Source organism: Anomaloglossus baeobatrachus, chromosome 11 (genome assembly GCF_048569485.1).
Source record: "Anomaloglossus baeobatrachus isolate aAnoBae1 chromosome 11, aAnoBae1.hap1, whole genome shotgun sequence".
Taxonomy (NCBI): domain Eukaryota; kingdom Metazoa; phylum Chordata; class Amphibia; order Anura; family Aromobatidae; genus Anomaloglossus; species Anomaloglossus baeobatrachus.
In genome coordinates, this window is record NC_134363.1 from 139,568,931 (window position 1) to 139,590,671 (window position 21,741).

The 21,741-nt window shown below is 41.7% G+C and overlaps 1 protein-coding gene across 1 annotated transcript in view; it reads right to left on the reverse strand.

The window, feature by feature from the left end:
• Positions 1 to 1,139: 1,139 nt before the first annotated feature.
• The window catches only part of ERRFI1 (ERBB receptor feedback inhibitor 1), a 24,835-nt gene continuing 4,233 nt past the window's right edge, over positions 1,140 to 21,741 (reverse strand). Inside the window, 4 exon segments of the mRNA XM_075328924.1 lie at positions 1,140 to 5,287; positions 5,290 to 6,414; positions 7,428 to 7,498; positions 8,276 to 8,471. Of these exon segments, the coding sequence (XP_075185039.1) occupies positions 5,250 to 5,287; positions 5,290 to 6,414; positions 7,428 to 7,498; positions 8,276 to 8,391 (1,350 nt within the window). The 5' untranslated portion in view covers positions 8,392 to 8,471 and the 3' untranslated portion in view covers positions 1,140 to 5,249.

A 21,741-nucleotide genomic window follows, 5' to 3' on the forward strand; every position in this document is an offset into this window, starting at 1 on the left:
GAGCCTTGAGAGCCGCCTCTTACCATACAGCATCCACAATTCTTCTAGCCGGCCTGATGTGGCTTCACATAGGCGTCATGCCACCACGACAACGTTGCACCATGCTGGCTAACCAAAAGAGGGATGGTGTCAGATAAGAGACTGTTCTCAGGGCTCCTGTTCAACAGTCGACTACTGATTTGGCTACCAGACCGGGTGTCGGTTTCCTAGGCAAGGAACCTTTTGCTATAGAGTTTGTAAACGCAGCCCTGAAGCTGCTCTTACAAGCTTCAGTACCCAGGTGCCCCTCCAATGTAGTTTCCTCTATTGCAGCATCAGAAAGGAACCTTTTGCTATAGAGCTTGTAAGCGCAGCGCTGAAGCTGGATCCGGCCAACTTCAGTGCCCAGGTGCTCTTGCAATGTAGTTTCCTCTTCTAGCAGCATCGGAGAGCTCATGGTTCGGACCAGCGGTGTGACCATGGTCTTCAGGAGCGCACCAACCCCTGGCAAGCAGGAAGCATCCTGAAGATAATTAGACAACCCCCATTAAGCCTTGTAAAGCCCTTGATTGGACAAATTAAAGGGATATTCCAATCTCCAAGATCCTATCCCAAGATGTAGTAGGTGTAATAATAATATTAGCAAATACCTTCAATTAGAAATGTAGTATAGTTCTCCTGATTAGTTAGGTCTCTTACCTCATGTGCACGGCATTGCAGCTTCGGTATCCATGGTCATTACCACGAGCAACTAACTGATTGTCACTATATGAGTGGACGTAACCATGGATACCTAAGCTGCAATGCCCTGCACATGAGGTAAGTGACATAGCTATATCAGGAAAACTATAAGACCATAGATACCTAAGCTACAATGCCCTACACATGAGGTAAGTGACATAGCTATATCAGGAAAACTATACTACCATGGATACCTAAGCTGCAATGCCCTGCACATGAGGTAAGAGACATGACTATATCAGAAAAACTATACTACATTTCTAATTGGAGGTATTAGCTAATATTATTATTACTACACCTACTACATATAGGAATAGGATCTTTAGGATGGGAATAACCCTTAAGTTGAATATAATATATGAAAGTATAGAAAATATTCTCACTAAATAATGGATCAAGAAATAATGTGGCACCATAAGCAATGTCATAAATAAGTATATTATAGCTTTATTAATTTCAAAAAGACATGATAACACACAGTATTATCCAAAAATAACAAAATGAACATAATCATTCTTTGTCAAATACTGTACATATGCCGGAATATCAGTGCATTTTATGCTAATATTTATACCTTCATTTAGTCTGTATTAAAAAAAATATTGTAACTTAAATAGTTAATTATACATCAGTTTCAAACTGTAAACAGCATGTGTATCACTGGATTATACAGAGACAGATACAGGGGGGAGAGATAAAAGTCAGTACAGAGCTAAGCGGGGGTGGTACCTTCTGCAACCAATCAGGTGAGCGCTTTCACTTTCCTACTGTAGACAGAGAAGTAGTCATCTGGTTGGTTGCCCGGGGCGACCTCACTGTTCAGATGGGCACCAGCTTTTATAAATCCTCCCAACAGTGTTGTATCTGCGTTTTTTGTCCCAGCAGCACCTCTTTTCCTCTACTAACATTCCATAAACAAGGACAGTCGAATCCGCTCAGTAAGGACGCAGCTCCTCCTGCTCATGGGCGGGGGGCTGTGCTACTCCCAACATGGAGCATGCCCATCCCTTTACGTGTGACATTGTTAACTGCTAAGTTTCTGTTTTACTAAACATCTAAAAATTTATGGAAAAGAAGATCCTAAAAATATAGATAAGAGGAAAGAAGGTTTTATTTTTTACTTACAAAAAGGCACAAACATACATCTTCTGTTAGCCTGAGGGAAGATATTCCACTGATTTCTACATTAATACTCCTGGTATACTCTGTCAGCCAATGCTGGGTGTTTCGACCTACATTAAAGTTCCCCTTAAAGGGTACCAGAGGCTCCTATTCTTTAATGGTCCCCATAAAATGTATATGTATGAATATGGGCCTACTGGTGGTCACCACAATATGGGCGTTGTCCACTACTTGGACAACCCCTATTCATTCTTCATGTTCGGCCCTATAAAAATAAGCTTATACTCACCTCCGGTGCGGCCGCCTTCCAGTGATGTCTGAAGCAGAGTTCCCAGGACCCACGTCACATTATGACATGCAAAGCCCCCGACCAATCAGTGCCTGGCGGCTGTCTCCCCACCTTCGGACATTTGAACAGGATGTGAGCGCTGCACTCACTTCATGCTTAAATGTCCGAAGGTGGGGAGGAGAAAGCCAACACCGATTGGTCTGGAGGCCCGCGTGTCATAACAATGTCATATAGGCCCCAGGATCGTGGCTTCAGACGTCGCTGGAACCGCGGCCACGCCGGAGGTGAGTATAGGCTTATTTATTTTTACAGGGACAAACAAGGGGAGTGAAAAGGGGTTGTCCAAGTAGTGGAGAACCCCTTTAATTGAGAAATGTCCCTAGTGTGGTAACCACCAGTAGGCCTTTTGGTTACTCCAAACATGATAAATGGTAAAAATTGAGATGGGCTTGTAAAAAAAAAAAAAAAAAGTCACTTTATTAAAAGGGCTTTTCATACTTTCCTGCTCGTTGCGTAGGTTACCATACCCTTTCTCAGTGTATTAGTGGTAGGCGGTCTCCTAGGCAAGGAACTCAGCGCTTACAAACTCACTTTAGAGCTTGTAAGTGCTGCTCTGAAGGTACCCAGATTCCTCAAATCCCAGGTGCTCCTCCGACGCTACAGAGGTGAAGTGGCCTCAGCTTGCAGGATGGAGAATGCACAATTACGGTCAGTGGCACGACAATGCCACAGGCCCAAACTGTCAGACCGAAGGTGAGAACCCCATTTAAATAGAACCAATGGGCATCAATACTCTATTGTGTGACCTTCATGTTCATGTATTTCATATGCATGAGCTGCTCAAGATCTGAATGAAGGTTACCCAACTAACCATTACCGGAGGCTTATACTACTGAAATTATGGTCCAATATTGTACAAATATTGGACCAAATAGTAAATTATTTGGAAACTTGGTCATTGGCCCTAATATTTTATTGCCGATTTGCATCTATTTGGACCCACCTAAAGTAAACTGTGAATAGGAATGCCATTCGCCTCTTCAGTGATACAATTTTGCTCTTTTCTCTATGATATATAAACTAATAGAAATTTTAGCTCATTGCTGGTCTAAAACAGAGTCCTTCAAATGAAAAAAATTAAAAATAAAAATCATATATGTATACACACAGACTGTACATACAACCACACACTGACTCCTCTATTGACCTTGGCAAAAATGTTTGGTGCCGTGTCACTCACTCGCGGTAAGTTTGTGCATAACTTCCCGTAGAGCGATCGTGCCATGCGTCACCTATTATGGTGTTTGCTAGAGATTTATTGAACGCACAAGGAAATTAAAAAAAAAAATACTGTATAGATAGCGTTAACACAAGACCAGCTCGTGCTTCAGATCTATTAATATATTAGAAAAAAAAAAAAGAGGAAAGAAATCAACAGCAAGAACTTACTGGCAATTTAGAATAAACACTTTACGAGGACTAGAAAGAACACTGGGTTTTCTTCATTTTACGATTCACTCTTTGGACCACAAGAGGAAGGTAAAGCAGAGTCTGACAAACACTAAACAAAGTATGTGAAGTGGAGCTAATCATCTATAGGGTAAAGGCAGTCATTTTTTGTCAGCCACTGGTCTTAACCCTCTAGAATTGGGGGCATCATAGAGACACGAGACAATAAAGGTTGAGGTTCAAACATCTCAGATTGGTCAGTCTCCGTGAAAATGACTGCCTCCACCATCTTTAGCTTGGTTGAAAGGTCATGTGAAGTGGAGCTAATCATCTATAGGGTAGAGGCAGTCATTTTTTGTCAGCCACTGGTCTTAACCCTCTAGAATTGGGGGCATCATAGAGACACGAGACAATAAACGTTGAGGTTCAAACATCTCAGATTGGTCAGTCTCCGTGAAAATGACTGCCTCCACCATCTTTAGCTTGGTTGAAAGGTCATGTGAAGTGGAGCTAATCATCTATAGGGTAGAGGCAGTCATTTTTTGTCAGCCACTGGTCTTAACCCTCTAGAATTGGGGACATCAGAGACACGAGACAATAAAGGTTGAAGTTCAAACATCTCAGATTGGTCAGTCTCCGTGAAAATGACTGCCTCCACCATCTTTAGCTTGGTTGAAAGGTCATGTGAAGTGGAGCTAATCATCTATAGGGTAGAGGCAGTCATTTTTTGTCAGCCACTGGTCTTAACCCTCTAGAATTGGGGACATCATAGAGACACAAGACAATAAAGGTTGAGGTTCAAACATCTCAGATTGGTCAGTCTCTGTGAAAATGACTGCCTCCACCATCTTTAGCTTGGTTGAAAGGTCATGTGAAGTGGAGCTAATCATCTATAGGGTAGAGGCAGTCATTTTTTGTCAGCCACTGGTCTTAACCCTCTAGAATGGGGGACATCATAGAGACACGAGACAATAAAGGTTGAGGTTCAAACATCTCAGATTGGTCAGTCTCCGTGAAAATGACTGCCTCCACTATCTTTAGCTTGGTTGAAAGGTCCATGGAAAATTTCCCATTCAGAACATTTTAGAAATTCCATCTGTTTGTGCTTTTTTGACTATATAGAAATTTATATATATATATAAAAAAAATGGTGTCCTAACCTAACAGAACACGCAGCTAGCAGCTTGTTGAGCTTCAGCCTACATTTTAGTCCAGGTCTTTAGACAAGTCAAGAGGCAAACATTTGAGGAAGGGTTAAAGTAGGATACACAAATACTGCACTATTGTTCTCGAAACTATTCAATTTTCATAAAAATATCAGCAGTAAAAAGTCACAGGGTCACCTTTTCATACCTAGCTACCCAAACTATCCTGACTGTGGTCTACAGTATGGGACTGTTGAGTAGTGACTTGGGCTCCTTGTCCACCCATCACATTGACTCACACAGCTACGAAATCATACCTCACATTATTTTAATGAGACCATTCACAGACTCAATATCTGTTCAGCTTTTGCTTCATGGGAACCAGAAAGGATCACTTAGAACTGAGAAGATAATCTTAGTCTTTGTTCCTTTAGTTTAGTTCATCCTTCCTTCACCTCCGAATCAGCCATATAGGCTGAAAGTAACATCCTGCAGTATGCCCAATGACCTAATCATTCCATACATTACAGAGAAACTACATCCGAAAGGTGTTTACGTTTGTATGGTTATTGTCCAATTTTGCCTTGACATCAGGCTTTGTTGAAGCTGAACATAGGTTACTGTCACTAGAACATGAGTCAGAGCAAGAGTCTTTAGATTCTGTGAAATACTTTTCATAGCGGTAAAAGTAAGGAGGCTTCTCTGGTAAAAGATAATAATGTGTTGAACTGGCCTTTTTTCCATTTTCTATAATGGGCAAAATACAAGGGATTTTATTGGCAGATCCTTCACTGTTTTGTCTTTGAAGAGCTTTACTGCTAACGTATTTTGGGTCTGGTGCAAAACTCTGAGTTGGAGGCATTACACCATTGAGGTATAAAGGCAAACTCTTCGGGCTTGGTGTTCGAGAGTTGCTCCTGGACAAAGGTTCCCTTGGTGGTACCTTAGGTGGTCGATCCTCATCACTGTATGTATTTGAGGAAACTTCTGCTGACCACCTTCTGTAATCTGGTTTCAACGGCCTAGGGGGTATTGGAATCCTTGGTGGAATTTCAGGTTTGTCTTCATCTGAATTAGGCGAAGTCCTATTTCCATGTATCCGAATAGCAGGTTTATTATATGATCCAGCTGGCCCAGAATGAGACCTCCTTAACCTTCTATGACATTGTTCAGGTTTTTGAGGTTTTATGTTTTGTACACATCCATTCTGTTGACATGTTGGGATTTCATCTGCTTTTTTGGCTGCAGATGCCGAATCAAAATAGGCATAATTAATTTGTCCACAACCCCTAAAGCTCCGTCTGCTTGGAACACCATACTTAAATGCCAAAGGTCTTCCGTCTTGTATAAGTAAGTCAGTCTCGGAACTGGTCAGAAATTCAACCTCACTATCTGCCTCATCAAAAGGATGATCTTCTGAAATCGGAAGAGGCGGTAAAGGTCTTGAGCTCCGATCGCAAGGTGGAATGGCATAAAATTGTGGTGGTCCACTTTTAACAGGCGTTAAAGGAGGGGTCCTCTCTGCCCCGCCGTTCATTGACAGTTTCTTAAAGGAAGGAACAACTTGGTCATCTTCACAGTTTGTAGAATGTTCTATAATAGGCATGCCAAGATGAAGAAAGTTAGATTTCTTCATGCAGTTTTCTGAGCAGCAATGTCCATTCATGGTGGCTGGCCTAGAATGTTGACCTGAAAAATAAGATATAAATTTTACTCTATCTTCTCTACATTTATGGATAACATTTTTTATGGATTGATCTATAGACTTGGAAGTATGTGAATTACATTATTATTATTTTTTATTGTTATTCGCTATTTCTTCCATGGTGCTTTGCATGTGAAAAGGACTACACATAGTAGGGACTAGTACAATAATCATAAAGAAAACAAGGCACAGACTGGTAATAGAAGAGAGAGGACCCTGCCCACGAAGGCTCACAGTCTACAGGGGATGGCTGAGGATACAGTAGGTGAGGGTAGATATGTGGTGCAGTGATATAGCCAACTGAGCGTTATGGCAGAATCGTAGGCTTGTCGGAAGAGGTGAGTCTGCAGGTTTCTTTTCAAGCAAGCTTTTCAAGCTAGGCAAGAGTCTGATTTGTTGTGGCACAGCATTCCAGAGTGTGGTGGATGCATGGGAGAAATCTTGTCTGTGATTGTAGGAAGAGGAGATGCAAGGGGACTAGAGAAAGATCTTGTGAGGATCTGAGGTTATATGCAGGTAGGTACCGGGAGAGAAGGTTACAGATATAGGGAGAAGACAGGTTGTGGATGGCTTTGTACATCATGTTTAGAGTTTTGAGCTGCAGTCGTTGGGCAATGGGAAGCCAGTGAAGGGACTGGCAGAGAGGACAGGCTGGGGAGTAGAGGGGGGACAGGTGGATTAGTCGGGCAGAATAGTTTAGAATAGATTGTAGGGGTGCGAGACTGGTAGAAGGGAGGCCACAGAGCAGGGGGTTGCAATAGTCAAGGCGAGTAATAATAAGGGCATGCAGTAGTAAAGAGTATTGCCTTCAAATTTTCAGGAAGTCTTCAAACATCATAACTAAAAATAGCGTCAACAAAAATAGAATTTCCCGAAATCCACGATTAACATTTAAACTTTTTATTGAAGCACCTCTACTTTTTATCTGTGGATATACTGCATATGGGGACTATGTTTTGTACAAATAGATTTACTTGATTTCTAAGACAAAACTTACCAATAGAGGAAGTTTGCTGTTGAATATGGGATCTTATAACGTATGGCATAGAATCCATCCCGTAGAATGTACTGCAACAGAAAGAAAATAATTAATACCATAATCATATTTAACATCAATTCCAAAATGATACCATTTCACTAATATTTTCTTACAATGCTGGAGAGGAGAAGAAGGTTAATGTCGCACTGTGGCCAATTGAAAAAAAAACAAAAACCTGTTGATTGTCTGTATATTCTTTTTTATCTAACAAAAGTCTCCTTCATCAGGACAAGAGAAAATCAACACTATATTGTTGATTTTCTCTTGTCCTGATGAAGGAGACTTTTGTTCTCCGAAACGAGTGGACCTAAATAAAAATGAATATACAGACCATCAGTTTTTTCTCAATTGGTGACAGTGCGGCATTAACCCTGTTCTCTCTAAAATTGAACTCAACCCATATGGGGCTGCAGCAGCCACCATTTCTCAGGTTTACACAAGGGTTGTGACTGTCACAACCTCACAAGATGAGTTTATTTTTATAATCCTTCCCGTTAATATCTGGTACGACTAGCTGCGTTTTCTATCCTCAGTTGTTATAGAGGATTAAATTGATTTTAGAGGCTATAGTTTTGGTCTGTTTAGAAATATACACACACACACACACACACACAAACACAATTATACAATAAAGGAATCCAGCATGGCCGTCATAGCTCCATCATGCATTACGACCATGCATGGATCCTATAAAGAACCAAATCATAAAAATTCCCTAACCCCAATGAAATGTTCCATTGGGTTGACTTGTACATTAGGTCTCATGTTAACTAGAAGTATAAGGGTCATTGTGTCTGATGACTTACTTTTCATACTCGGTAGGATTTGCCCAACATGATTTGCCGCACATTAATCCCTGTGCGCTGTGCATAAAGCTATTTTTCAATGAAACGTCTTGAGACGCGAGCCCAGCTGTTGTCATTGTGTCTTGTTCTTCGTAGACTTCAGCTATTCACCAAGAGCTCCAGATATGGTATCTTCGAGCAGCTGTCATGCCTTCAACTGCAAGAAAAATAAATAAATAATGATTATACAATGATATAATGGTCTGAACACATGGAAGTTGTAGGACGGATGTAATATCACTTCGCCAACACACTTATGCAATGTTATGCAGATTTATAAGACACATAAGCCTGCCATTCTTTATTATAAATGATATTTAATTGAGCTGGTAGTAGGTCCAAGGACACTTCTCATGAACGGTGCCATGCCAAGGAATATTACAGATCTACATCGGACAAGCAGTACCATGACTCATCTAACTTCCCATTGTAATAAAAATTAATAAAAAAAATAAAAAAGGTCAGTAATTATTTCTACAGTCAATTAATTCTCAAGTTGTCGAGGATATTACAAGGCAATGCGACCATTTGTTGGCTTAGAAGCCAGACTCCCCCACTCACATAACTGCTAGGTTTGACTGTTCTCTATGGGGAGAGAAGAGCCCGCTGTCAGTGGCACGGTAGACCTCCCAGTGAACTAAAGGGTCAGGCCACTAAATACAAACTGCTCGACCCTCATCTCCATCAATATCTTATTTTAGGGGAGAGTCAGGAGATCCCCCCATACATATTAAATCATGGGTCCCCAAACTGTGGTTCGGGAGCCACCTGTGGTTCAGGAGCCACCTGTGGCTCACAGGCCCATAATGTGTTGTTCACGACTCTCTGCCAGCTAGGAGCATTTTCACCAGGTCTTGCAAACAGCTATGAAGAGCAGGTCTCATATGATGATATTTTTGAGTAGCCCCTCCAGAAGAGCAGATCTGAATAGAGCGGTAGAAACCCCTGGATCTTGGTACACCGCCTCGGTGTAGTGATTTCTGTGGAAAAGCTTTGGCTGTCATTATACTGGTAATGGGGGCTCTTTGTGTTACTATTGTGAGGTGTGGGAACTAAATGTGACTCGCGACCCTCTCTTGAGAGTCGAACATGGCTTTCAAGGTCAGAAAGGTTGGGACCACTGTATTAAATGGTTGACCGATCCTACCCGAATAGGAGGCTTTTGGTCCTCTTTAATGTATAGGGTGGCCTTTATTCTGCAATATGTTATTACACTGCTCCTCCTCTGTCTCTAGAAGAAAGCTGATGGATTAATTCTCTGAATGAATGTGGGTCAGAAAGGGTAGGGGCCACTGTATTAGATATTTGACCGATCCTACCAGTATACGAGGCTTTTGGTCCTGTTTAATGTATAAGGTGGCCTTTATTCTACAATATGTTATCACACTGTTCCTCCTCTATCTCTAGAAGAAAGCTGATGGCTTAGCTCTCCGAATGTGGCTCTCAAGGTCAGAAAGGTTGGGGACCACTGTATTAGTTGGTTGACCGATTGTACCAGTATAGGAGGCTTTGGTCAGCTTTAATGTATAAGGTGGCCAACCTTTATTCTACAATATGTTATCACACTGCTCTTCTAAGGCTGGCCATACACATTATATGGATTGTTTGGCCAACAGCAAGCTCAGCTAGATCCATATTCGGCCAAGAGCGCTTATGTTCTTTATAAGAAAGCTGATGGACGCCAAATCAAAAATGTGTCATCAACTCCATTAGCCGGCATCCCCCTACACATTAGACTATAGGCTTAACCAGTAGATATCGGAAAGTTAGGCCGATATTAGTCTAATGTGTATGGGGGCAACAGACACACATTAACTCCTATCTAAAGTGTGCCAGACATAACCCATCTAATGTGTACGGGGGCAACAAACACTCATTAAATCCTATCTCAAGTGTGCCAGACATAACCCAAGTAGACAAACATACGGGTGGTGTATATTTTTATACCCCGTCCGATGAATGAGAAGTAGAACTGTGGCCAGATTGAATTCGCCTACTCTTGGTCATTTTTTTTCCTGTTTTTTCTTTTAATACATCCTGCCTACCACGCGTTTCTGAAAGCCACCTTGTGGTTGACAATAACTCTACAGAGTAATGTTGTTCTTGGGAATGGACGACTCATGAGGAATGAATTCATTAGCTTTGGAGTTTATGTACATTGCTTATAAATGTTTTTTTTCAAATGGTCCATAAAAAAACCAAATAAATCGTTCTCTTGTAAGATGATTTCTGTAATGGAAACCAAATCAAAAATAGTCTCTTGGGTCTCCACGCAAAATCTGCAGCAGCACATCTAACTATTGTGTGCCACGGATTCTGGGTCCGCTATGCTACTAGGGTCCACATTTGGCTCCCCTATAGCCTCCCTCCAACAGGGACCATTGATTCATACTTTTTCTTAGAAGTGGATTTTTGTCTAATGGAGCTTTAACGTCTCTTCAAACTTTGATACTTTATTTGGACATTTTTAGAAGACGCCACAAATCTTAATTGCCTAGTTTGCACTTTTTTGTTCCAGAGCATTAGGCCAGATTTTTATTTTGTAGGAGACGTGCCATTACAAATATGACTGATGTGCACACACGTTTGTAAGGAGCCTCTGACGGAAAGCATAATTGGGTCTGAACATTTATCATGGAGTCTCTTGTTTTGACTGCTGGCATCAGACTTTCTTCCATGTATGGACTCCTAAGATTACGGTTTGGTTTTGTGACAAGCTCCGAGACCTTAGTAGAAAATGTTCTAATCATCCTCGTGGCAAAAGCGATGCTTAAGATAACATGTAAGAAGTATATTTTATCAGTACATATTAGGATCTGAAAAACTAGGTGTCTAAAAAAGGCAGATTAAAGGGACGTTGTCCACTACTTTGACATTTATGGCCTATCCTTAGGATAGGTCATCAATGTCTGATCGGCCGGAGTTTGACACGCCGCACCCCCGCGGATCAGCTGTTTTCAGTCACAGAGGCGACAGGCGGCTGGTAATGCTCAGTCCAGAGCTGCTCCGTCTTGTGATAGTGGCCGAGATGGGTACTGCACATCCGCCTCCCATTCAAATCAATAAGAGGTGGATGTGTAGTACCCGGCTGTAGCCATTATCAGAAGCCGGAACTGAACATTCTGGTTGCCTGTTGCCGCCTCCGGGACCGAAAACAGCTGTTCCACAGGGGTGCAGGGTGTCGGATTCTGGCCGATCAGACATTGATCAGTATAGAGACAAGGCACACCCTTGTCTCTATACTGAAACTTGTGGCCTTGGAACCTACTGAGTGCACCCCTATCTTCCACTACTATTTATAACTAAAGGAAGTGCCATTTAGATCAGACATTGATGACCTGCCTAAGGATAGGCCATCAATGTAAAAGTAAACTAAATGCAAAAATGGTTCCATGCATTTAAGAAAAAAAAGTCACCAAAGATGGGCAACCTCTTTAATGATTGCTGGGGGTTTGACCTTGAGAATCAAGGGACCCAGTGTTTTAAGACTAGGAAGATGTGTGATAGGAATTTTTGTTTTTTTTTTAGTTTACGGAGAACTTAAAGAGGTGGTCTACTACAAAGCAACTTCCGGAATTGGAAGTTGACCCGGCATCACCAAGGCTGGATCCAGTCTCCGTCAATGACTGGGTTGTGGGCAGTAGTTTCAGCGATCTTCAAAGCCGGAAGTTGACGTGACATCACTGAACATCAGAGGTCGCTTCAGCCCGTGTCACGTGATGGGGGATGAGCAGACACTGACAGCGCCGCTCACAGGCAGAATGATAAACAGAAGGTATTTAGAAAAAGCCTTCTGTCTCAGCTTTACATTTATGTGGTCACTATGCTTTGTAGTGGACCATCCCTTAACTTTAAACTTTTAAATAGTCAGATTTCAGCCTTTTAGCTTTTTGCTGATGAAAATATTTAGTAACTCGTAATAATCTTATAATTTACAGGAGAAAACCATGCATGTGTCGGCCTCTCCCTAGACAACCAGACTGACCAGAGTCCATATCTGAGTCACGCCACTTGATTCACTTACTCTAAGGTGTTACAATTTAGGAATGTGTAATTCGGGAATAGTCATAGATTGTTAATTCCCTTTAGAAAGTCTTCGGACTTCATAAGGGCCATCCTTATTTTCTGAACTGATGAGTAAAGGGTTATAAGAGGGTAGACTAAATGGTCTTTTTCCTCCAGAATCACCACCACTCTTGCTTATGGTCTCCTCCTGTTATTGCATCCTATCACATCCATTTTAGATGCATCTACTGTTCTCTAAAAAAGGTCAATGTTTGCTTGTACATTAAAGAGGTGGGTCACTACTCTGCAATAGTGGCCACATCCCTGTAAATCTGATAGGGAAAGCTTTTGTCAGATACATTGTTCGGCCAATTCTGCCTGTGAGCGATGCTATTGCAGTCTGCTCATCCCCATGAAGTGACCCCCTGGGCGCCGTGACCTCTGAGATCCGGTGATGTCAAGTCAACTTCCAGTTGACCCAACATTATCGAGGCTGGCCTCAGTCCTCAGTCTTCCTGAGTGACTAGACTATGGGCGGCGTTTCACCGCTCGTCACAGCCTAGCATCGCTCCTGCTCGTGGTGCTCTGCAGTGAAGGAGAGAGCGCGCAAGATTCTGCGCTGACGCTGGGCTGTGATTACGGGTGAAACGCCACCCACAGCCAATTCACTCGGGAAGACTGGGGCTGACCTCAGTGATGTCATCTCAACCGGAAGTTGATGTGACATCACCGGATCTCAGAGGTTACGGAGCCCAGGGGTCACTTCATGCTGATGAGCGGACCGCAATAGCGCCACAGAAGGCAGAATTGGCTGAAGAAGGTATTTGGAAAAAGCCTTCCCTATCAGTTTTACAGAGATGTAGCCACTATTACAGAGTAGTGAACCACCCCTTTAAGGGATTGCCTATAGGAGCAGTGTAGATGCTATTGGAAACCATACTACTATACATCCCAGCATCCTACCATATTCAAAGAAGACCCCGCGAGATGTTCCTCAATCTCAACCCTGAGCTATTACTTTTATATACTTTATATTGTTTATTATGAAGCACCGGAAGCAATAAAGGGCTATAAAGATGTAGCATTTTCCATTTACCCCTCACCCCATCCACAGCCAGACGCCAGGAATTTATTATGATGACAAAGTGGTCACTTACATTCCCAGCGATGCACTCACGCACATCGAAAAGCCACATAGACGGACGTGGCGTCTGCCGCCGTCCACCCCCCACATCAAAATGAAACCAGGATAGAAAAACAAATGTGTCAACGGAGAATAAATATAAAGTCCTTAAATAAGTCAGACATGTACTAATGTGCACATTAGCTGCACTTTCCAAGATGAGCCAAGACAGGAATCAGATAAGACGTAGTTGTAAGTGGATGTCTCATGCCTAAAAATTGACAGGTCTCCGGGGATGTCTAAGAGAATGTCCATTAGCGAGCATTAAGAGCCTTTAGATATATGGCTGCTGAAAACACAGAAGGGAAGGGTGGAGAAATCAGGAGAGCCTGACGAGTATATCACAAAAGTGAGTACATCCCTCACATTTCGTTAATATTTTATTATATCGCTTCATGTGACAACGCTGAAGATCTGACCCTGTGATACAATGTCCAGTAGTCATTGTACAGCTTGCATAACAGTGTAAATTTGGTGCCCTCTAAAGAACTCAAAAGTGAGTATACCCCTAAGTGAAAATGGCCAAATTGTGCCCAAGTAGCCATTTTCCTTCCCCTGTATCATGTGACTCATTAATGTTACAAAGTCTCTAGTGTGAATGGGGAAAAGGTGTGTAACATTTGGTGTTATCCCTCACACACTCTCATACTGGTCACTGGAAGCTCAGCATGGCTCCTCATGGAAAAGAATTGTCTAAGGATCCGAAAAAAATAATTATTGCTCTATATAAGATGGCCAAGGCTATAAGACGATTGCCAACACACTGAATCTTAGCTGGCCAAGACCATACAGCGGTTTAACAAGACAGGATCTACTCAGAACAGGCCTCGCCATGGTCGACCAAAGAAGTGCGCGTCCTCAGCGTCATATCTAGAGGTCGTCTTTTCAAAATACATGTATGACTGCTGTCAGCATTGCTGCAGAGGTTACAGGGGTAAGTTGTCCGCCTGTCAGTGCTCAGACTATATGCCCCGCGCTGCATCAAATTGGTCTGCAGCAACTGGAAAATTGAGAGCCACAAGTTGAAGACCACTTGTAAAGATCATGTCTGGTCCCATCTGGTTGCAGACCACTGCTAGAAGTCACATCATATTGGAGCGCACTACTAATAATGTTAAGAATAATAATTTTATTTATATAGCACCAACATATTCCAACAGCAGTTCACAATTAAAGCTAGAGGTCACAACAGGTTGTAGACCACTTCTAGAGGTCACATCAGGTTGTAGAGCACTGCTAGAGGTCACATCAGGTTGTAGACCACTGCTAGCGGTCACATCAGGTTGTAGACCACTGCTAGCAGTCACATCAGGTTGTAGACCACTGCTAGCGGTCACATCAGGTTGTAGACCACTGCTAGTGGTCACATCAGGTTGTAGACCACTGCTAGAGATCACATAAGGTTGTAGCCCAATGCTAGAAGTCACATTAGGTTGTAGACCACTGCTAGAAGTCATATCTGTTTGGATACCACTGCTAGAAGTCACATCAGGTTGTAGACCACTGCTAGAAGTCACATCAGTTTGGAGACCACTGCTAGAAGTCCAATCAGTTTGGAGACCACTACTAGAAGTCACATCAGTTTGGAGACCACTGCTAGAAGTCCAATCAGTTTGGAGACCACTACTAGAAGTCACATCAGTTTGGAGACCACTGCTAGAAGTCTCTCAGGTTGGAGACCACTATTGTAGGCAATGCTAGGGTCAATAGCTATGATTAGAAGTTGTTCCACTGTGGATAACAGAGTTCCTAAAATATTTCCCTGTACCAAGTGAATCCCACCCTGTACTGGTTGGCTGAAAGCTTCTTCATAATAATCATCTAGCAATATCTTGCTCCTGAATTTACTAAACATTCATGTATGTAGTGAGATAGCTCCTGATACATCATTTATATACAGAACCTGTGCTATCATTGTGCCCCCAAGAAATAATGGCCAGGTTGCAGCTTCTGCATTCTTTTACAATATATGTGCCTCATTTTAGATACAAGCCATTTTTTTTTTGCTTTCTTGCCCATTAGAATTTCCCCACCAGGTGGCACTGTTCCTCTGTTTTTTACTATGTTGAAAGCTCAAATTAAAAAAAAAAAGCAATGTACTAAGTGAAAAAAAATAAAAATAAATAATAAAAAATACACACACACACAATTTAATATCATGTCATATAATAAAAAATCCCCATATGATAAGCTGTTCACAATACAATTTTATTTCGCACAGCGCCATAATTTGCCAAGGTCTGGGCCGCGATCTTATAAGTATTGGGCATATCCCAACCCCCCACCTGCACCCCTGCTCATAACTAGACAGCGTGTTCAGTGCACAGATCACATTTAAGCTCATCTGTCAGCAATTGTGTAACTCTGGTCTGCTCCAAATTCCCTGTGGAATTCCAAAGTTTTAATGAACACTTAAAATATTTATACTTGCTCTAAAAAAAGATTATTTTTGTTACTCTTTTAAAAATTTTGTTCGCTTCCAAGCGTAGGGAGGGGAAGAAGAGGGGGTTGGGGGGGTGGGGGACATCTACAGCCTTGCCTATGACAGACAAATGGAGCCTTTGTGTCAAACGAGGTGACCTGCCTTGAGTTTCTGCGGAGAATTGTGAATGGCCAGTATTATGAATGTGGAGAACGCTGCATGGACAGGAAAGAAAAGAGAGGGGTGGTGGTGGGGGGAGAGGATACAAAGTAATTATATACTGTTGACAAGTCAACTTCGAAGATTCGTGGGAAGCAAAATAAAGGTCCTGAAATGCGTTAGTCCAATCCAGTAAGGTGGTCTTGTGTATTAGATACAATTAAAGGGAAGTGGATACTGAAATCTATCTGATCATAGAAAATCCTATATAGGTCAAATAATGTAAATACGGCACGTCATCAATATATCCGACTTAATGTCGTAAGCTGAGCCATGAATGGAGTGTGTCTTTGGGTGCCATGAGTTGCAAGATGCTTGTGGAAAATAGATAGTACTGCACTACGGTATCTAGGATGGAATTGTAGCATTGCTGCTTTCAGAAGCTTGTAAGAAATATACAAGCTAAAAAGTGTAGGATATAATTGTAAGAGTTTGTGGATATATTATATACAATATTTTCCAACATCTTCGTGTAAAGAAATATTCACACATATATAGCACTGTTCTAGTAGTATCGTATTTAGTAATGCAATATTTTTCTGCATCCATTTGCGTGCATACCATTGCAGCTTTTATGGGGTCCCAGCCTTGGTCAGGATCTCCTTCTCAAAAGAAAGTGCAAAGGAGTTGAAAGTTGTCCCAAAGATCATACAAATAGTGTGGTGCCAAACCTACTATATAATCATATATAGAGGGCTCACTAGTCTATATGTCAGACGGAAAAGAAGGGTTGGAAAATTTGGGGTTCAACATGCTCAATTCTTTTGTTACTCCTCTGTCTCAGTTGGAAACAGACGCACACTTGGCCGAATAGAGAGTGCATTTTTGTAGGAGGAATCAGGAGGAACTAATGACAAACAAGTCTAATTATGGCCACCTTAAGGCACTATTGTGCAGGGTGATAAAGGTGGACTACACAACAGCTGCAGACTTATTGCTAGCAGGGCCATCTTAAGCAGACAGCAGATGGTGCTGTGTTGACAGATACATTGTGCTGATATCGGTGTAGTTCCTCTCTAGGCTGTATGTCTAGTTCTCACCTTACCACCTAGACCAGGGTTCCCCAACTCCAGTCCTCAAGGGCCACCTTGAGGTGGGCACCATGCATGTTTTCAGGGTCTCCTACGTATTACACAGGTAATAATTTAATCACCTGCACAGATGATGATTCCAACATACATGCAATGCTAAGGAAATCCTGAAAACAAGCACTGTTGGTGGCCCTTGAGGACTGGAATTGGGGAACCCTGATCTAGACCATGCACTTTAAACAGTTTTTTTTTCCTTTTGCCTCTGGTGAGGTTAATGCACTTTCTTTTGCAGCAGCAGACTGCTTCAGCGGGTGGCTGTTAAGCAATTGCTGGCCGGGATATAAGCCCTCTGCTTCCTGGACTTGATGCTAGTTATTCATTCAGTTGGAGCAAGCCGGGGAGCAGAGTAGACATGTCTTACTGCTGCTATTCTGTGATTATTGTAAGTGGTTTCTTCTACCTTCTTTTTTCGTTACACCCCTACCCTTAGGTTATTTGCGCGCGTGTTCTGCACCGCAGCGTAACTGCATGCATCCTGCGTCCCCAGCACAATCTATAAAGATTGTGCATGAGACGTGCGCACGTGGCGTATTAGAACGCAGCGATTCGGCTGCTGCCCGAAGCGTGCGTTCTAAGAAGTGACATGTCACTTCTTTCATGTGCTTTGCATGCTGTCTATAGGGAGAGGCAGCATGCAGAGTGCACAAATTCTGCAGGCATCAGGCGCTTCAGAACGGAGCTTTTCAGTTGCACTCTGAAGCGGACCTTTTGTGTGCGGTGCAGAGCGCACACGTGCCACATAGCCTTACTCCGTGGTCATCCCCTGGTGCAGGTTATCGGTGTATATATGTTTGTTTTTCCCCGTCTGTTTCCGTGTTGGTGGATTGTTGGGCTCTGTCCAGGTATCTCCTGGATGGTGGGGACTTAGTTGTTAGGGCCTGGACAGCTCGACCCTGACTACCTCTAAGTCTACCGTTGGGATAAGGGACAGCGCAGGGTCCCCAGACTTAGGGTCAGCCTGGTAGTCCCAGTTCCATCTTTATTGTCACATTACATGATGATTCTGCTGAAAGCTTAAATCTGCAGTATGCAGAATCTAGCATACTGATGCAGGCCCATTTTGATAATTGCTATGAGGTCCCTTAGTCAACAGCAATGTTTGTAGCACGTGTCTATCACTAGACCTCTTGTAGGAGGTGGGCACCATAAAATTGGACGTCTTAAAATCACAATGGTTTAAACAAATCTGCAAACACGTTACAAGTCACAAAAGCCAAAATGTTTAGTTTGCATTTTTTTTCCAGACACGTCTCTAAGCTTCCTTTCGTCATTCATCCATGATGAAGGGAGGGATCCCTAATTAAAAGGTATCACCTTATGCTAGCTAGGTCGCTGGCATATTATTAACGAAGACAGTAGTCAATTTAAGGAGGAGAGGCATATTTCTGTGACACATATATCATTATCATCATCATAATGCACTGCCCTTCCTAATCTCCCTCTTACTACAGGCAGTCCTTAAAGTGGAAACCATAATTCGGTCATGCACACTCTTACATGCAAAGCCTTGACAACTAAATAAAATGCCCAGGGCAGTTACAAATGTATGGGTTTTTCAAAATTATTTTGGCCAGTACGGTTACAAATGTATGAGTTTTTCAAAATTCTCTCTTATATGAACTGAGTCTGAGGCACTTAAAGTACCGGTATATTTTGCAAAAGTCAATGATAAAATAAAAATATGAGGGTATGTGCTTGTCTGTATCAATGTTTGTCTTGCAAGTAACCTGATAGGAGATGTTTTATGAATATAGTTGTCAGTTTTCATTTATATAGTGCAAAATAGGGACGATCATTTCGGCATTTGGGTAATATGGCATTAGTGAGGGGTTGTGTTAGGACCCATTATGGTTCCCAATAATTAATTCACATTTGAAGCAGCTTTATGGAGTGGATAGCTGAAAACTGAACAATTCATGCCTAATTCTTAATAATAAGTATCATAGCCAGGCCAGTACACCCAAATGCCTATATAAGTTTTTAGAGTTTTACTAAAGTCCCAAGTAGAAATCAAAGGAAATGACAGAACACATAGAAACGCTATATACATTGTCCCAATTGGTACTAAGTGTTAGAAAACTAAAGGAATACAGTTTCTGGTTGCCCATTACCAGCACCTAAATCACTCCATGGATCAGTAGCCTACCTGCCCAGAAAGTGCAACTGTATATTGTATAAAATTAATATTGTAAATTGTATAGCATGACCCCCATTATATAGACACCAATCCCTGCGGAGAACTGAACGTACAGTTTTCTGCACAATGTCCTGTTTTATCACTTAATTGTCAATAGTGGACAAAACACATTTTTATTTACTTTTTTTCCCAGTTATGTGAAATTCAGAAGTGCCATCTGTTAATCAGATGCTGCAAGTCCCATAGGGTATCATTTGCATAGCAATAAATGTGGGAACTGGAGGTAAAGGTAGCAGATAAGGACTTTGAGAAAGTTTCACTAACTAAAGGTTTCCGGAATTAAAGAAGAAAAAAAATTAGAAGTATCTTGTGGTAGTTAAATTGTTTATTTAAGTTTATAAGTTCACCCCAGACAAGATACACATATAGAGCCGAAGTCACCAAGTCATCAGTGGGTAAAGCTGGACAGATGTAAGACTCAAATTGCCTTGACGAGAAAAAGAAAGAAAGAGGGAAGGAAAAAAAGAGGGAAGGAAGGAAAGAAAGAGGGAAGGAAGGAAAGAAAGAGGGAAGGAATGAAAGAAAGAAAGAGGGAAGGAAAGAAAGAAAGAAAGAAAGAGGGAAGGAAAGAAAGAAAGAAAGAAAGAAAGAAAGAAAGAAAGAAAGAAAGAAAGAAAGAAAGAAAGAGGGAAGAAAATAAAGAAAGAAAGAGGGAAGAAAATAAAGAAAGAGGGAAGGAAAGAAAGAAAGAAAGAGGGAAGGAAAAAAAGAAAGAGGGAAGGAAAAAAAGAAAGAGGGAAGGAAAAAAAGAAAGAGGGAAGGAAATAAAGAAAGAGGGAAGGAAAGAAAGAAAGAGGGAAGGAAAGAAAGAGGGAAGGAAAGAAAGAGGGAAGGAAAGAAAGAGGGAAGGAAAGAAAGAGGGAAGGAAAGAGGGAAAGAAAGAGGGAAAGAGTTAAGCAGCTAATCCTTAAAAAAAGGGCAGAGGCCTATGATTGGTTGATATCGGTAAAAACTCCAGTGACCAATTACATTACATGTCTCTTTTCTATCAGTCAGGTTGCACAATGAAAGTAACGCTCTTCATTGGTTGTTGCTGACAATGCCTCCACTTTAGTTTGTGCAGTGTCTTATATATTTTCTTGAGCATTTGCCCAGTGCTTGATCAATTCAAGAGGGAATTGCATTGAACTTTAGCTGTTCTGAGATAAAAGACTGATACTCGGAGCTGCCTGCAGGAAGGACAGCAAAAAATCAACAGAAACAGTGACATTGGGAGATCGGGAAACACATCTTTTTTTGTTATTCTGCAGACAGGGGCACTTGGCAGTCTCTAGAGGCTGAAAAGTCAAAACATGACATTTTCTTTTAGAACGCAATGTACTTGGCCTTAGAATTTCACCCACCTCACATACAATTCTGAATTTAGCATGGTACCAAATTTAATTCAAAGGAATTATATAACTGCATTAAAATACACACCTCCCTTCCCCCGATGCATTTTCTGCTCAACACTGAGCAAATTCAAGGTGTTCTCATCCACTTTCAGCAAAAAGTCTGCCAATCACAATGGTGAAATAAGACTTATTTGCCATATTCTATATACATATTAATGGATACATCTGTGAAGTCTTCATATATACTGTAGAGGAGCTCTTAAAAGCATATTTTTAGCTCACCTATAGCACCCTGCTCAACACACCCAGGGCTTGCTGTAGTATTTTTATGACTAATAGGGAGGAAATACTGTACTAAGTGAATGAGCAAGGGGTTATTTAGACTATTTGAATCTAATGGACGTGAAGGTAGAAAACAATGACACAATAGACTCCGATGATGCATGCATCCTCTTGCAAACTTGTTTTTTTGCTGTCAAAGTTATGTGACCTATTTGCACGCAGTTAATGTAGCAGGCATACCATAGTAATATTCAAGAGGAAGAAAGGTGGGAAAGGAGAGGGGCAAGGACATGAGTTAATAGTTGTGTGAGACCCCACCATAGTTCTCTTGTATGGCAGAGAACCAGTTTCTCTGTACTGTTGATCTCTTATGTGGAAGGGGTTATGTAGGACCCCATTACAGTACTCTTAAGTCACAAGGGCTATGTAAGTACCCACAGCAGTTCTTTTTTTGTCTGATTACAGGGAGTCTGTGACACCTCTGATAAAACTAGAGATTTGACCTAATAATACATTTGGTCTTGCATTAACACTTCCATACACAAAATTGATACCCTTCATGTATCAACATTTTCTTGACTTTTGCCAGATTATAAACAGGAATCATCTTCATCTATTCAGAAGCAGAAGATCCAGTTATGCCAACCACTGCTTATTTGGATGAGACAGTACAGTGTTTTGTGCAGCCCTTGGT